At 53.8% G+C, this 16,852-nt stretch overlaps 3 protein-coding genes across 7 annotated transcripts; 2 read left to right on the plus strand and 1 right to left on the minus strand.

The window, feature by feature from the left end:
• The first annotated feature begins 402 nt into the window (after positions 1 to 402).
• Positions 403 to 2,929, plus strand: CHCHD2 (coiled-coil-helix-coiled-coil-helix domain containing 2). The gene is made up of 4 exons (XM_071447531.1): positions 403 to 582; positions 1,123 to 1,369; positions 1,922 to 2,069; positions 2,606 to 2,929. The coding sequence occupies exons 1-4, from the start codon at positions 533 to 535 to the stop codon at positions 2,614 to 2,616; spliced, it is 456 nt and encodes a 151-aa protein (XP_071303632.1). The 5' UTR covers positions 403 to 532; the 3' UTR covers positions 2,617 to 2,929.
• Positions 2,930 to 3,884: 955 nt separating this feature from the next.
• PHKG1 (phosphorylase kinase catalytic subunit gamma 1) lies at positions 3,885 to 11,424 on the plus strand. Of its 2 annotated transcripts, none has more exons than XM_071447526.1 (10): positions 3,885 to 4,143; positions 5,741 to 5,858; positions 6,141 to 6,316; positions 6,613 to 6,667; positions 7,280 to 7,345; positions 7,507 to 7,670; positions 8,192 to 8,282; positions 9,496 to 9,649; positions 9,735 to 9,860; positions 11,115 to 11,424. In XM_071447526.1, the coding sequence occupies exons 2-10, from the start codon at positions 5,776 to 5,778 to the stop codon at positions 11,364 to 11,366; spliced, it is 1,167 nt and encodes a 388-aa protein (XP_071303627.1). In that variant the 5' UTR covers positions 3,885 to 4,143; positions 5,741 to 5,775; the 3' UTR covers positions 11,367 to 11,424. The 2 variants fall into 2 exon arrangements, with proteins under 2 accessions (XP_071303627.1, XP_071303626.1); XM_071447525.1 differs by having other exon boundaries at positions 3,886 to 4,143; positions 5,724 to 5,858.
• A 640-nt stretch (positions 11,425 to 12,064) lies between these two features.
• SUMF2 (sulfatase modifying factor 2) lies at positions 12,065 to 16,715 on the minus strand. 4 transcript variants are annotated; one of them, XM_071447528.1, is made up of 9 exons: positions 16,591 to 16,712; positions 15,941 to 16,094; positions 15,100 to 15,214; positions 14,593 to 14,637; positions 13,984 to 14,134; positions 13,663 to 13,718; positions 13,223 to 13,307; positions 12,632 to 12,791; positions 12,065 to 12,276 (listed from the first exon to the last, which is right to left on the minus strand). In XM_071447528.1, exons 1-9 carry the CDS (start codon positions 16,646 to 16,648, stop codon positions 12,171 to 12,173), a joined length of 930 nt encoding a protein of 309 aa, XP_071303629.1. In that variant the 5' UTR covers positions 16,649 to 16,712; the 3' UTR covers positions 12,065 to 12,170. The 4 variants fall into 4 exon arrangements, with proteins under 4 accessions (XP_071303629.1, XP_071303631.1, XP_071303630.1 ...); XM_071447530.1 differs by having other exon boundaries at positions 15,941 to 16,175; positions 16,591 to 16,675; XM_071447529.1 differs by lacking the exon at positions 15,100 to 15,214 and having other exon boundaries at positions 16,591 to 16,715.
• Between the last annotated feature and the right edge of the window lie 137 nt (positions 16,716 to 16,852).

Consider the following 16,852-nt stretch of genomic DNA (forward strand, 5'->3'; position numbering starts at 1 on the left):
GTGGCTCAGGATCCTACAATAGCAGATTTATCGCTATTTAGGTGCTTATTATGGCTGGAAGTCCCACAAAGACGAGGGTTTAACACTATTTAGGTGTTTATTATGACCGAGGATCCTACAAAGGCGGGTTTACGCGATGTGCTTATTATGACGGAGGTTCCTGCACGCACATATTATCAAAATTCAGCTGCTTATTGCGGCTGAAGATCGGACAGACGCAGTTCTATCGCTATTTAAGCGTTTATTATGACCAACAGTCCCCGGAGCACGGGTTTAACAGCACTTTAGATGTTTATTTATTTACTGCCACGGCCGCCATCGCGGCCGCTCCCGCGCGGCGCCTCAGGCGGGCGGAGGGGGCGTGGCCTCAGCTCAGCCCCGCCCCGCGCGCGCCGTCCCGGAAGTGACGCAGCCCGCGGTGACCTTCAGAGGCGGCGTGCCGGTATCAGACCAGGCCGTGCCGCTCGGGGCTTCCTCCGCTTCCCTCCGCGCCGCTCGGGGCTTCCTCCGCCTCGCTCCGCTCCCCGCCGCCATGCCCAGGGGCAACCGCAGCCGCACGTCCCGCGTGCCGCCCCCCGCTAGGTGAGGGCGGCCGGGGCCCCCTCTCTTTCTCCCCTTTCCCCCGTGCAGGCCGCAGTGGCCCGGCCGCCATTGTGCGGGCGGGTGACGCACCGGGGTGGTGGCAGTGCCCGGCTGGTTTGAGTTGGGCTGGCTGTGGGTTAGCGGAGCGGGGTTGGGCGATTTGGGGGATGGAAATGGGTCTGCTCGACCGCAGGGACAGGACACCAGCGCCGTGGTGATCAGCCGCTTTTGGGGCAGATTGTATTTTTCCCCAAAACAGCTGTGTGAGCAGAAAAAAGCCTGTAATTCTGACCCTGTCTTGCATAAGACGCTCACCAGAACACCGAGTTCACTCTTTCAGTGTGTAACAGCGGTGTGTGTAATCCCAGCGTGATCCTTGGGGCCTCCTGTCTGTCACGCTCTGTGCCACTGTGTGTCCCTTCCAGCTCGGGACATTCCGTGCCTCACAGGAGGAACCCTGCAGGCGTGTGGCCTCTGCCCGGCATGGTTTGAGATGATGATGATGATGGTGAAGTGATGTTTCTCTTTGTGTCCCTGCAGCCGGGCACCCCCGAGGAGAGTCGCGTCTCCAGCACCGGCTCCTCGGGCTTCTGTCCCCGCAGCGGCTCCGCCTTCGGCCGTGGCGTCCCCGGCCCCGAAGCAGCCGGGGCTGATGGCCCAGATGGCCACGACTGCTGCCGGGGTGGCCGTGGGCTCGGCCGTGGGACACACCATCGGCCACGCCATCACCGGAGGATTCAGTGGAGGGGGCAGCTCTGAAGCTGCCAGGCCTGATGTCACTTACCAGGTGAGGGAGGGGAAGCACGGCTGGACACTGACTGATGGCAGCTCAGCTCCATGCTGAGGGAGTTACTGGAGCCTTAAACACCACATGAGTCACAGCTGGGGTGCTTACAGTCTTTATTTAATCTATATATGTATATATATAACTATATATAGAGTATAACTACAGACTGAATCTCCATGGTAACTCACCATGAGTCATCTTAAAAAGAGTTCATAGGGATGCAGGAGGGATGTGTGGCAAGGTGTTGGTGTTATTTTTTACTGTATTTGTCTGATTCCATGTTCCAGGTCTGATGTTGGGGAGACCTTTGCTCAGGTGCCATCCAGAGTTACTTGAATGTATCAAAACCACTCAAGTATTTGTAATTTAAAAAACTACTCTGAAAGTGATATTCCTCTGCTGGAAAATTGTTTTGTGCTTTAGCCTTTCACTTGTTTTCCATTTAAAAAAATGAAGGTTTTGACTGAAATGCAGGGAAGAACCCTCAGCAAGCAGTCTGGGGGTGCTTTGGCTTTGTTGGAAGGGTTTTTACGGAGCCATTTGGTGTTTCAGGAGCCCCAGGGTGCTCAGGCTGCCCAGCAGCAGCAAGGCCCTTGCCAGTATGAGATGAAACAATTCCTGGAGTGTGCCCAGAAGCAGACCGACCTCAAGCTGTGTGAGGGCTTCAGTGAGGTGCTCAAGCAGTGCAGGGTTTCCAATGGTAAGTACACAGTGCTGGCAGGCAGCTCTTAAATGGGATCATCAGTAAAATTATTGTGGGAATGATGTCCTGGGGCTTTGATGCAGCTGGGGAGTGATGAAGGTGCTCTGAAGTCAGGTAAAGCAGCTGCTGTTCTGTTGGGCTTTGTGTTTGGGTCCTGTGGGGTGGAGAGGGGGTGAATTCCTGATGCTTTGTGCTGGTGCATGGCCTGAAGGTGACTGGAAAAGTGGCAGCAGCACATTTGGGGCATTACAGAGCTCTAAGGATAACAAAACCATCCTGTCCTGGGAGGGAGGAGGCAGCTGTGCAAAAGAGGCATGGAAAAAAAAATTGCATGCGAGACATCATCACCAGTGCTGATGACTGCAGCTCAGCATATCCCAGCAAAGGCATGAGGGAAGGGGGAACACCCTGACAAATCTGTCCTGTGGCAGGGAAAACACCTTCCATTCAGGGACCCAAAATTGACTGAAATACCTCCTTCCCCTTCCATTCAGGGGTCCAAAACTCACTGAAATTAACTCCTTCCCTTTCAGGTTTGGCCTAAGCCTGCACAAGGAGGCTGCTGAAGATCATCTTGCAAGAACTGACCTATGAATGAAAAACAAAAAGCTTCAGTAATAAAGTTTAAAGCTGTCTGGTATCTTGTTAGTTCATATATTCACACTATCATCTCTGTGGCTTGACTCCAGCCATAGCTGCCTCTGATGTGATCCAACTTCACAGCTGCAATTTAATTATTTAGCACAGAATGGAAGGGTGAATAACAAAGCAGAATGAGCTAACGTGGGTTTTACTGGTTTTGCTGATTGTTGTGTTGAATGTATGTAATGTCTATAAATAAACTTCTCTCTCTAGAAGTACCTTGCTTTGGTTGAGTTTGAGTGCTGGAGTAGAAGGGTGAGGAGGTGAAAATTGATTTTGGCAGGGTGTTCTGCAGGTGTTTCTTTTTCTGGTGTAATAGGACTGAACAATGAGATGATGTTCCTGTAGCCTTCCCTCCTGCCTGGCTCAAGCATGCAACAAAGCCACTCCTGCTACATGAAAATAATAATTATTTTTAAAGTATTTACCGATGTAAAGTGCAAACCCTCCTTTTCCCATCCGAGGGAGCTGCCACATCACACCTTGCTCAAATCCTTGGGGCTGATAAAGTAAACACCCTCCCGGACATCACTGGAAAAGCCTGGATAAGCAGGAACTGTGGTGGGGAATAACCCTGCTCTGAGAAGCGCAGTTCTGTTAAAAATACTTTCCCTAGCATTACCTGTTTTCCCTGATGTGCTGTTATGCTGTTGGGTGTTCTGCCTGCTCCTAAAGCACTTCACCTCTCACTTGCAGTTCTGAAAGTGAAAAGATTAAAGCAGTGTTCAGAAGGGAGAGGAGTCACCTCACACAGTGGGGATGAGAACAGAACTGTGACAGGAGCAGCTTCGCGTCTGCCGATCAAGCTCCCATCTCATTTCTGGGGTGTTTTACCTTCCTGGTGAAACTGAAATAAAACCAGTGGGCGGTTTGGGCCAATCCGTGACAAGAGGAAGTGGGCAGGGGAAATTCGGTTAGATATTAGGAGGAAAAAAAAAAATTACTGTTTGGGTGGTCAGGCACTGGAATAATTTTCCAGAGAAGTTGTGGAGGTGTCCAAGAGGCGCCCGGAGCTGGCGCTGGGTGCGCACAGAGCGGTTCGGTGCTCACGGCGGCAGTTCTGGGCCCGGCTGCCCTTCAAGCTCCGTCCCGCCGTTCCCATTCCCCGTCCCGCAGCCCCTCCCGGCCGAGCTTCCCCATGCCCGGGGCAGCCGCAGCTCCCGGCGGCCCCTCAGCAACGCCCCCGGGGAGGAGGAGCCGGGGCCGCGCCGTGCTCGGCGGCGCAAGGGTTAAACCGGGGAAGCTCCGCAGCAGCTCCGGGGCGGCCCCCGGCCCCCCCTTGCCCGTTGCCCGGCCATGCCCGCCCGGCTCCCGCCGCTGCCAAGTCGCGCTGCGCTTTCTCCGGGGCCGGGCGGCGGCGGCCGGCCCTGAGCGCTCGGCTCCCGGCGGCTCCCAGGCCCGGGCCCGGCCCGGCGCTGCCCTCAGCGAGGTGAGGAGCGGGCGGCGCTGAGGGAGGGTTGTGAGGGGGGTCCTGCCCCGGGAATCTCCCGTGCTCAGCGTTCTTTGGCTCCGGGTCAGCGTCGGAGGGTCTGAGGGAGAGGGGCCGCGTTCCCCTGCCGGCCTGAAAGCTTGGTTTTTCTTGAGCTTTGCGGGTTTATTCCAACTGATATTTGAATATCTTTGTTGTGCTCGGAGATCCTCCAGCTGCGGGCGGGGGGCGATGCCCAGCGCCTCACCCTCGGCGTTCCTCCCGGCAGAAAATCCCCTCAGGACCCCCCTTGCACTCTGCTGGTGAACCCAGAGTGTCCCGTTAGAGCCCTGCACCTGCTGCTTTTATAATTCCAGGGTGTTTTAAAACAAACTCCCGGGTTCTTCCCTGGCAGGATAAGGCAGCGCGCAGATTCCGGGCAGTGCTCCGTGGATGCTCCCCAGCCCTTCCCCACAATACCAACCCCCAGAATCCCAGAATCTGGATTTTCAAAAATAATCAGATTTTGGTGACAACCCCCCCCCACCTCAGAGATATTTTATTTTCCCTACTTCCTGGTCCTGCCTCTCCTTTGTGATTTCAGCTTGGTTTGGCATTACTCACAATATTTCCAATAACTAAAACTCTGTAAGTTAAGTTCATGGTTGTTTAGAAATGCTCCAGTCCTTTTTAGACATCACTGGCCGCAGCAGCCAAAACATACTTTGGTCCTTAAAACCAGGTCAGGAGAGATAACGTATTGCTAATGAGATTTAAATGTATTTAGAACTGCCAGTGCCCTGGCAGAGCTATTGAGAGGAGGGCAAAGGGAAGCTCACAGAACTGGGGATCTCCTGCCCACCTCTGTCCCCTCCCCAGCAACAAACTATCATCCCAAAGGGACAACTTTGCTGCCCAGGCTTGTAAAACTGCTTTCCATCCTAACTGCCCAGACTCCGTGTATGGGCACAGAAACAAGCTGTATAAAAATCCCTCCAAGCCTGAAATAGGAAAAAGAAATGGGACAAGAGCCTTTCAGGAGTTGTGGAGGCTGCTGGCAGCTGCACAGGAGTGTCTGAGGGAGCTCTTTGAGCTGCTGTCCTTACGCTGGCTCAGCTCCCACTGTCCCCAGTCCCTCTGTCCCCACCTGCACCCTGACCTGCCCAGCCCCTCTTGCTGCTTAAAAATAATAAGGAAAAGAAAGAGAAAAACAACAGGGGCAGATTCCAGCCTCCACTTGGGGTGGTGTTGGTGGGGGGTGCTGTTTCTGGAAGCTGCTGCTGTGAGCTGGGCACAGGGAAGGGATGAGGTTTTGGGGTGCTGCAGCATTTCCCAAAGCCTTGGCCCCAGCCAGGCTGGTTCTGCCCCTGGGGACAGCCAGGCTATCAGGGAATCCAGTGGGGTTTCTCCTGTTCCCAGTGGGATCTCTGCAGCATCCCAAGGGCAAAGCTTGGCTTTTCCAAGCAGCAAAACACTCCCTTTGGTTGGTCCAGGATCTTCCTTCTCTTCCTTCCTCCTCAGTGTTTTTTTCTTCCATGAGGGATTGTTGATCCCAGCTCTGGGGGCAGTGTGTGCCCATCCTGGCTCTTTTTTCCTTGCAGCTCCTTTCTGCCCTTAGACAAGCCCAGAGTGCTGCCTTGACAGGAGCCAGAGATGACCAAGGAAGAAGATCTACCAGACTGGAACTCATCCAAGGAGTTTTATGAAAAATATGAGCCGAAGGAGGTTTTGGGCAGGTAAAGCTTTATTTTTGGCAAGCAGCTTGTTTTGGTTTCACATCCCCCAGTGCCACATAGGAACAGTGTTCCCTGGGAATCTGATACAAACAGGGCCCACAGCAGCATGGGGCTAAAAATAGCATGGAACAGCACTTTCCATCAGCTCAAAACCTTCTGTCCCACCGAGACAGGGTGACAGAGCGAGACCTGCTGGTGCATGAAAATCCCAGCCAGCCCAGGTGCCGGTGGCTGGGCAGGCAGGGATGCAACCCCCCCTTTTGTCCCTGTTGTCCCTGGCAGGGGGGTGAGCAGCGTGGTCCGGAGGTGCATCCACAAAACCACGAGGCAGGAATATGCCGTGAAGATCATCGACATCACGGCGGGGAACATCTCCCCCAAGGAGGTGCAGGAGCTGCGCGAAGCCACCACCAAGGAGATCGACATCCTCCGCAAGGTCTCGGGCCACCCCAACGTCAGTAAGTCAGGCCTTGAGCATCCCCTCAAGGGCAATTTCTGCCCTGTGTGTTCCTCAGGGCAGAGGGGACCCCAAAACCAATCCCCAGGAAGGGTTTTTGGGGTGAAATGCCAGCACCTGCTCAGAGCGTTGTTTGCTCTCCCTCCACACACACACCCCAGCAGTGCCCCCCATGTTGTCTCCCAAGCACAACACTTGTGAAGATCAGCTCCTCATTAACTCAGTTAGCAGTTTAACTGGATTTTTAGTCCATTGATGGCCTCACACTGTGCTCACAGCCCCTGTGCTTTATTACAGTCCAGCTGAAGGACAGCTATGAATCCAGCACCTTCTTCTTCTTGGTGTTTGACCTGTAAGTACCAGCTGGCTCAGCACCCTGGGCCCACTCTCTCTCTGCAGATTGGTCCCAGCTTTTTATGGCCCAAAAATGGCAAAGTGGAGGGACGAGCAGCCCTTAAGGTAGAATCAAGCCCCAATTACTGCAAGCTCATTGCAGCTCTGCTGCCAGCAGTGTTTTCCCTCTGTCAGCGGCTCAGCACTGCTCGGGTTTCCCTGTAACCTTTGGTGGGACTGTCACGCACCCCTGAGGGTTATTTATATGCTCAGTGGGACCACGGTGTCTGCAAAGTCACAATTCCCAATGCCAGGACAGTGAAGTGGATGTCAGAGGAGTGGGATGGCACTGGGAGAGCCCCATCCCTGCCCCATCTTTGATGGTTGGACTTGGTGATCTTAGAGATCTTTTTCAACCTTGACAATTGTGCATCCAAAACCTGGCACAGCTTCTTCTCCTTCTGCCTGATATTTGACTGAAATACATAAAGGCACTTTTACCCCTTGTTATGAAAGTTATTTTGGGCTGTTAAGGGGCACAAACCCCTGACTGATCCTCCCCAGGGACTCAGGGCTGGTTTGCTGTTGCAGCTCAGCCTCTGCCTGACTCTGTGTCCCCTCCCTCATGCAGGATGAAGAGAGGGGAGCTCTTTGACTACCTCACTGAGAAAGTCACCTTGAGCGAGAAAGAAACCAGGTAAGGCCAGGTGCACAAATCACCTTGCAAGAGCAGAGTGTGCTTAGAGGGGAGAGCACAGCACCCTGGGCTGTGTCCCTGTGCACTGTCCCTGTCCCCTTCCCTGGGATGGTGGTGCCAGTGGGTGTTTGGGACAGGGAATGAGCTGTCCCCATCCCCAGGAAGATCATGCGAGCGCTGCTGGAAGTGATCCAGTACCTGCACTCCATCAACATCGTCCACCGGGACCTGAAGCCGGAGAACATCCTGCTGGATGATGACATGAACATCAAGCTGACAGATTTTGGCTTCTCCTGCCAGCTGAATGAGAATGAGAAGCTCAAAGGTAAGGGGCTGGTGAGGTAGGGGGATGCTGGGCTGGTGAGTTTTTCCACCCCCACTCCCTCCTTGTCACCAATTTCACCTGGGGGTGCAAATTGGTGCTGTTTGGCTGCTTTTGCTGTCCTCACACACAAGTTCTGCCTGCACACAGTCTCCACACCTCTCTCCTTGCCATGAAAAAGTTGCTGATCTTTAGGAAAACCATCCTAATCCATTCCACTTCTTTTTTCCTCCAGCTGATCCCCATTACCTCATCCACTTTCTGCCCCATTGTTTTACCCAACTCCTACATGCAAAGAGCCACATACCCAACAACAAGCATCCCCTCTCACAAGCATCCATACAATTTTCTTTTGCTCACTTTTAAGCCACAATAATTCACCAAAAAAGTCACCAATGAGATGCACACAGGTTGCAATTCCTCCCTATGAGCACCATCCCTGCAAAGATCCCACCATGGGCAGCCTGGAGTGGGTGGGAATGGCACCTGGGTTGATGCTGTGCCCTGTGTCCCTGTCCCCACAGAGATCTGTGGCACTCCTGGCTACCTGGCCCCTGAGATCCTGCAGTGCTCCATGGATGATGAGCACCAAGGCTACGGGAAGGAGGTGGATATGTGAGTGATGTTCCCTAAACACACACACGTGGTTTGAGGCACGGCCAGGACTGTGCCCATGGGGACCTGTTGGAGTGTTTGGAAAGAATGAAATGATGCACCAAAAGCCAATATTGGTGGCTGTGAGGGGCTGTCTGGGTCACCAGGGGGTTCTGGCAGAGAGCAGGGGGAGCACCAGCCTGGGGACAAACCCATCCCCTCACTTTGTCCCATTGTGGGAGCGAAAGCAACACTCCCTGTTCATGGAAGTCAGCTTGGGCTGAGCTCCAAGACATGGGGGTTTTAAACACCTTGTGCAGCCCCTGAGAGAGCAGCCAGCTCAGGGCAGCTCACCAGAGCTCTGCAGGGACTTTGCCACCACTTCTGGTGGCTTCAGGCTGCAGTGGTCAGAGTTGTGACACACAGCAGGGCATTTCGTCCCCTTTCCAGTCTGAGCCAGGACACCTGGCACTGCACAGCCTGAGCTCATCCAGCCTGGCTGGCACCACCAAACCCAACTCCCTTCCCTAAAAATCTCTGCAAGGCCCAAATACTCCATCTCAAGGCATCCAGGGAACAATTCCCCACCAGCTCAGCTCAAACCCCCCTGCAGCTCAGCTCAGCTCATCCCCCCTCCCCAGGCACACGCAGGGCAGTTCCCTGCTGGTTTTCCAGGTGCTTCCAGTTTCCCTGCTGGTTTCCCCTGGGGTGCAGAGCCAGCTGGGTGCCCGGGGGTGGCACAGGGGTGCTGGAGGCTCTGTGTGGGCTGCCCACACCTGGAGCACAGGGGTGATAATGCACACCCTGCTGCCCATGGGGGTGACCATGCACACCCTGCTGCCCACAGCTGGAGCATGGGGGTGACCATGTACACCCTGCTGCCCACGGAGGTGACCATGCACATCCTGCTGCCCACACCTGGAGCACGGGGGTGACCATGTACACCCTGCTGCCCATGGGGGTGACCATGCACACCTTGCTGTCCACACCTGGAGCACAGGGGTGACCATGCACACCCTGCTGCCCACACCTGGAGCACGGGGGTGACCATGTACACCCTGCTGCCCACAGCTGGAGCACGGGGTGATCATGCACACCCTGCTGCCCACACCTGGAGCACGGGGGTGACCATGCACACCCTGCTGCCCACAGCTGGAGCATAGAGGTGACCATGCACACCCTGCTGCCCACAGCTGGAGCATGGGGGTGACCATGCACACCCTGCTGCCCACAGGTGGAGCACGGGGGTGATCATGTACACCCTGCTGGCCGGCTCGCCGCCCTTCTGGCACCGCAAGCAGATGCTGATGCTGCGCATGATCATGAACGGCGATTACCAGTTCGGCTCCCCGGAGTGGGATGATCGCTCCGACACCGTCAAGGACCTGGTAGGTGCTCGGGCTGGGAAAACCTGGAGTGCAGGGGGCGTTGCAGAGCCCTGGGATAGCCCAGAGTGAGCGGCTCCCCCTGCAGATATCGCGGTTTCTGGTGGTGGACCCGCGGCAGCGGTACACGGCGGGCGAGGCGCTGGCACACCCCTTCTTCCAGCAGTACGACGTGGAGGAGGTCCGGCACTTCAGCCCCTTCCGCAAATTCAAGGTGGGGATGAGGCTGGGAGCTGCAGGAGCCAGCAGTGGGATGGGTCTGGGAGAAACTGGGGGTTTGGGTAAGGCTGATGGGGATGGCTCTGCAGCCTGGGTGCAGACCTCGCACTCCCTCGCAGGAGGGAGTTAAGGGAGAAACTGCCTCTCACCTCCAAGAACATTGAAAGAGCTGCAGAGTTCAGCCTGGAGAAGAGAAGGCTCCAGGGAGACCTTAGAGCACCTTCTATTGCCTAAAGGGGCTCCAAGAGAGCTGGAGAGGAACTTTGGGCAAAGGATGGAGTGACAGGGCAAGGGGAATGGCTTCCCACTGCCAGAGGCCAGGGTCAGATGGGATAGTGGGGAGAAATTCTTGGCTGTGAGGGTGCTGAGGCCCTGGCAGAGGTTTCCCAGAGAACCTGACTGCCCATCCCTGGAACGTTCCAAGGCCAGGTCAGACAGGGCTTGGAGCAACCTGGGATAGGTGAAGACTGCCTGTGCCAGGGAGTAAAATGGGCTTTAAATTCCCCTTTAACTCAAACCATGCTGTGACTCTGTGATTCCCTGGCATGAACCCCTGCCCTTTGCCAGCCCTGCAGAAACTAAACTGTGCCAGGCACTGAGCTCCTTCTGACTCCCCCACGTGGGGTGATGCATTGGGACCACTCCATTGTGGGGATTTCCTTGAATGCCAGGCTGTTGTGGGAGAATTCCCCTGACTGCCAGGCTGTTGTGGGAGGATTCCCATGAATCCCAGGCTGTTGTGGGGAAAATTCCCCTGAATGCCAGGCTGTTGTGGGAGAATTCCCTTGAATCCCAAGCTTTTGTGGGAGAATTCCCCTGAATGCCAGGCTGTTGTGGGGAAAATTCCCCTGACTGCCAGGCTGTTGTGGAAGGATTCCCCTGAATGCCAAGCTGTTGTGGGAGGATTCCCCTGAATGTTGGGATTCCTCTGAATCCCAGGCTGTTGTGGGAGAATTCCTCTGAATCCCAGGCTGTTGTGGGAATTCCTGGCTGTTGTGGTGAGAATTCCCTTGAATCCCAGGCTGTTGAGGGAGAATTCCCCTGAATCCCAGGCTGCTCTGGGAGGATTCCCCTGAATCCCAGGACTGTTGAGATTCCTCTGAATCCCAGGCTGTTGTGGGAATTCCCTTGAATCCCAGGCTTTTGTGGGAGGATTCCCCTGAATCCCAGGCTGTTGTGGGAATTCCCTTGAACCCCAGGCTGCTCTGGGAGGATTCCCCTGACTGCCAGGCTGTTCCCTGTGCCCCAGGTGATCTGCCTGACCGTGCTGGCCTCGGTGAGGATTTACTACCAGTACAGGCAGGTGAAGTCAGTGACCAGGGAGTTGGTGGTCAGGGACCCCTACGCCCTCAAGCCCGTCCGCAAGCTCATCGACGCCTGCGCCTTCCGCACCTACCGCCACTGGGTGAAGAAGGGGGAGGCCCAGAACAGAGCTGCCCTCTTTGAGAACACCTGCAAGGCCATCCTGCTCACCCTGGCCACCGAGGAGGGGCTGTTCTGATCCCTGCCCCAGCCCCTGGTTTGGCTCACAGTAAGGCGAGTAAAATCTTGGAAAACAACATGGTGATTTCTGGGGTTTTTCTCGCTGGAGGAATGGGTTTGGAGAAGCCACATTTAACAGAGCCAGAACCAGCTGCAGCTCTCCGTGGGGAAGGCTCAGCCCTCAGGCACCTGCAGTGCCTGTTTTGGGACAGCTGGAGGTGGATGAGGGATCCCTGAGCAGTGTTCTTGCCCACCCTTGTGGTCGAGGCTCCTGGTTAGGTTTGGTGCAGAGCTCGTGTACAGAGAGTTTGTACTGGTTATAACTCCTGGGAGAGGCGGGGCACTGCTTTGTCACACACAGCATTTTGTCACTGCTCCAATGCCAATCAAGGTGCCTTGTTTTGCTTCTGGGAAGGCTCAGTACTGCTCCAAAGCTGTGAATTCCCAAGGGAATGGAGACTGATTATGTGCCCACATCACTTTCCCCCCTGGCAGCCCCACCCTGATGGTCACAGAGGGCTCTGGGTGTCCCCTCACTGGGGCTGGAGGTCAGAGCAGCTCTGGCCCAGTCCCACACATGCCTCCCTCTGCTTTACATGGACAACACAGGAGAGCTGGAGCATCTCCCACACCAAAAGGACACCAAAGACAAACCCCCCTTCCTGCCTTCCCAATCACTGCTCCCACCCAGACATCCCAGCACTGAAAAGGTTGAAATTATTTTTAACTTTAGAAACAATTGGGGTTTAATGGAAGTGACAGCTGGGGGGGGTTACTGTTCATCTCCACAGGAGAAAACGCCTCAGGTGTTCCCAGGGAGCCCTCAGAGCTCAGCTTTGCTCTGGCTTTTCCAGGCTGGCACGGGCGCGATGTCGGCAGCGCAGCGGAAGCTGAGGTTGTCAGAGGCAGAATCTGGTGTGTTCCCCATCCTCACAGGGAAAAAGAGACCCAAAATTAGGGATCCTTCCTCATTACACATATCCCTAATATGTTACAACACTCACAACCCTAATGTGACCTGCTAGAATAGCCTAGAAACATCATTCAATTCCCCATAATAACTTAGGGAAAAAGCATTTCATTATTAATACCTGTTGGAAAACACATGATTTGAGAAGCATTTAGGAATGGATTTATAGCAGGGGTGGTTTTAGCCATATTTGTACTGTGCTCTCCCAACTGCTTCTCAAAAAAATCATGTAGGAACAAACAAACATCTTTTAAAATAAAACCAACCCAGAGAAAATCCTTGTGCAGCAACACCTGGGCTCTGGCCAGACCTACCTGGTGGTGACACGAGCTCTGTGGTTTGCAGAGCCATCTGCAGTGTCAATCCACGAGGCCCCTCTCAGCACCTGCATCTTCTGAGCCCTGGCTGCCCTTCCTGGAGCTGGGAATTCTGATGCTGTCCATTCCCAGGTGTTTCCCAGCAGGTCATAGAGCCCTGAGATGGTTTTGTGTCAGCATTAGGAGAGCAGGTGGGCAAGAAAGGTAAATTTGGTGAATAGGAGGGGGAACAACGTTCAAAGGAGCTGTTCAAGAGCGTGGTTTAATGGTGAGGCTGAAGAAATTCCTCACTTATTTTAAACTTAAATGTGTCATCATTTCCCATGTGCACAAGGACATGGCAGTCAGAAAATGTCCTTGGAATTGTTTTACATCCCACTGAGTTGTAAAACAACCCAGTTTTAATTAAAAGGAGGTGCTTTGGTGCCTGAAGCGCAGCAGGTGCACCTCAGCCAACTCCAGCCCCAACCATCGATGCTTTTCCTCTGCTCCAGATCCCACACATCTAAACCCTGCCCAGCTCCAGGATCTGATAATTAACATGAAGGGAGGGAGGCATCCCCAGAGCAGGGCGAGGGCGCTGTGTACCGTAGCTGTTCTGGGCAGGGAAGGCTGTCACCGGGGAGACGCCGTGGTAGCCGTCCTCAGCCGTGTCCCCCCGAGGGAAATCACCCTGGGGGAACAGAGATCACTGCCAGCAAAGATCCACCCCAGGAACAACCCCAAATCCTGCTCCTCACAGGGCTGTGCCACACTCCAAGCAGGCAAATAACTCTCTGGTGGCAATTGATGTTGCTCAAGAGAGATCAACCACCTGAAGTTGTCCCAAGTTCCCTCTTCAGACAAATTTATGTGTGAATTTTTAGAAGCAGTAAAATCTTGGTTTCCCAGGGAAGATGGGCTGAGCCTGCTCCCTCTGAGAGTATTTTTACACCCCCTCAGAAGCTCAGTTTCAGTACCCCCAGTGGCTGAGTGAAACCCTCCCTGAGGACAGCCCAGCATGGATGGGATGATCTTTAGGCTCTTACCTGCCACAGGTTTGTACGGTTTGCCTGGAACTTGTTTCCCCAGGGATACATCCTTTCTGCCAGGGAGGAAAAGGCAATTGTTAACCCTGGGTCATTCCAGCCAGGCTTTTAGGATTGTCCTTTTCTACTCAGCTTAGGACACTGAAGTTTTATTAATTTATTTTAATCATTATTAATATTACCACCCTCTCAGGCCAAAAGAGGTGGTTCAAACCCCCCTAGACCAACATCTGAAAACATCCCTGGAGGGAGGTTTGGCTCTGGTGAAGTAATAGCACTCCATGCCTGCTTTGGGAAGAGCTCAGGGCTTGTGCTACGTACGCTGCAGGCCTCCCCTGGCAGCAAACTCCCACTCCTCCTCCGACGGGAGCCGCTTGCCCTGCCACGCACAGAAGGCCTGAGCATCGTTCCAGCTCACGTGCAGCACGGGGTAATCCAGCCTGTTCCTGATGCTGGAGCCAGGGCCTGAGGGCTGGGAGGGATTGAAGCACATTGGAATTCATTTTGTGTAGTTTGCATTACAAAGGGAATAAGGGGTGGAAGAGGTGAAAGGATGGAAAATGGTTTTTCACTTGTTTTTAGTCGATAAGGTTCAGCACACACAACACACATGAACTACCAGCATGGAGAGGAGTCACCACACCAGAATTTTATCACACCAGGATTTTATCACACCAGGATTTTATCACACCAGGATTTTATCACACCAAGATTTTACCACACCAGGATTTTATCACACCAGGATTTTATCACACCAGGATTTTATCACACCAGGATTTTATCACACCAAGATTTTACCACACCAGGATTTTATCACACCAGGATTTTATCACACCAGAATTTTATCACACCAAGATTTTACCACACCAGGATTTTATCACACCAGGATTTTATCACACCAGGATTTTACCACACCAGGATTTTACTCACTTGTCTCCAAAAAGCCTTCTCGATGGGCAGCCACCACGGGGCTGACTGGGGAAAGAAATGACACCAGGATTAAAGGTGAACTGGTGACACCTGGGCTGGTGACACCGTCCCACAGCAGGGTGTGTTAGTCTGGGAAATGCTGCAGTTTGAGCTGGGTTATCACAGACATTTGGATGCTGCTTTTGCACAGAGCAGAGGCATCTGCTTTTAAAAGTGAAAACAGATCAAGAGGCTCATGCTGTCCAGTTTTTCTGTATTAAAGTTGGATTATTGAAGTACTTTGAAACACATTTTACTTCCTCCCAGCTCCCTGGAGTCCAGACTGACAGCTCACAGAGCATGGGAACAGAGGAGTACATGAATCAACCCCAGCTCAGTCCTGCTGAAGTTCAAAAGCAAAACAACCCCAGACTAAAGAAAAACCCCTGAGAACAGCAGGCTCTGCAAAGAGGCAGCTGCTCCTCAGTGGAAAAGCAACACCAAACTCATCATAGGATTCAGATTTACCTCCAGTTTTTGGGTGACTTTTTTTTTCAGCTCTTCAGATACGAAATCCTCAAAGACAAAGCTCCAGCCAAATGCTTCTGCTTCTGTTTTGTATTTCTTTTCTCTAACAAACTCCCTGGCATAAACACAACATGCTCTGGGTGAGAGTTCTTCAAGCTCTGCCTCACAAATCTGCTCGTGCAATGAGTTCAGAGCAAAGCAAAAGATACAAAACTTACAGACCCCCCCCCCCAGCTCCAGATGGTTTAATTTAGATTTAACAGATAAAACACTCCAGTGAGCATCTTTGCACAGATTTGATAGTTTTTATGTCACCTGTGCAGGTAAACTCAGCCTGCACTCAGGTTTCCATAATTGTGGAGAGAAAATAAATCCCTTAAAAGCCAATAAAAGCTGTGGCTGCTGTTAGTGGAAGAGGAGAAGAAGAGAGGAAGAGAAGAGAGGGAAGAGTGAAAAAGAGAGGAGAAGAGCAGACAGAGAAGAAGAGAGGGAAAGAATAGGGAGAGGAGAAGGACAGGAGGAGGAGGAGAAGAAAAAGAGAGGAAGAGAGGAGGAGAAAAGGAGGAGAAAAAAAGGAAGAGATGAAAAAGAGAAGAAAAAAAAAAGAGGAAAGAGAGGGAGAAAAGGACAAAAAAAAGGACATAAAAGTATGTCTGCAAGCTACACTGCCACGATGGTTCAGCTTGCACCTTTGACAATGATTTCCTATTGACAGACACATTTTTTTTCCAACGAGCACCCAAGCATTGGCTTTCAGACGCCAGGAACCAGCCCCAGAACACAGCTGGCACCACATCTGGCCCTGCCCCTCCTCACGGCCAGGTGAGCTCGGCGGGCTCACCTGAAGTCCCTGTTTGTCACCGGGTGTTTGTCCAGAGCAAAGGGCTTCACTGTCACCTCCCTGGCGGGCACCTCCTCGCCGCTCCTCTGCAGGGATCCCATCTGGAAGGTGCCCCCGGGCAGCTGCACCATGCTCCCCCCATCCTCTCCGAGCGCTGAAAATGGAGAAATGCGCTACAAGGTTCATTTTTAAACACTGCCCAGGCGCAGATAGTGACGGGATGGCCCTGCGTGTGCTGCAAGAGGTGACAACAATCGGTGTCCGCACAGCTCAGAGCGTTTACAATCCCATTTTCGGGAAGGGAGCGATCCTAGGCTGGGGGAGCAGCAGGGGCTGCGGGAGGGGGATACGAGCGGGGATTCCGGAGGTGCCAGGGGAGGATCTTGGGGATGCCAGGGGGGATTTCGGGGAGGCCAGGGGGGATTTTGGGGACGCCAGGGAGGATTTAGGGGAAGACAGGGGAGGATTTTGGGGGTGCCAGGGAGGATCTTGGGGATGCCAGGGAGGATTTAGGGGATGCCAGGGGGGATTTCGGGTAGGCCAGGGGGGATTTTGGGGATGCCAGGGGGGATCTTGGGGATGCCAGGGAGGATTTAGGGGAAGACAGGGGAGGATTTTGGGGATACGAGGGGGGATTTCGGGGCTCTCACCGCGCTGGGCCCCCAGCACCCCGCAGCACAGCAGCACCAGCCCCGCCGCCGCTCCCATCCCGGGGCCCGACCCGGAGGCGCTGCGGGCTCGGGAAGCGCTTCCGGGGCATCGCTTCTGTAGGAACGCGGATTTCTGCCGGGGCTAAAACTGCCGGGCACCGGGGCCACACAAAAGAGGCTTTTTTGGGGTGTTTGGGGGGTTTTTGTAAGGTTTTGTGTGTGACAGAGGAAGGAGGTTCCTCTTAACACAAAGCACGCTGTT

Source organism: Agelaius tricolor, unplaced genomic scaffold, assembly GCF_023055355.1.
Source record: "Agelaius tricolor isolate 1412-34295 unplaced genomic scaffold, bAgeTri1.0.p SCAF_25, whole genome shotgun sequence".
NCBI classification, from domain to species: domain Eukaryota; kingdom Metazoa; phylum Chordata; class Aves; order Passeriformes; family Icteridae; genus Agelaius; species Agelaius tricolor.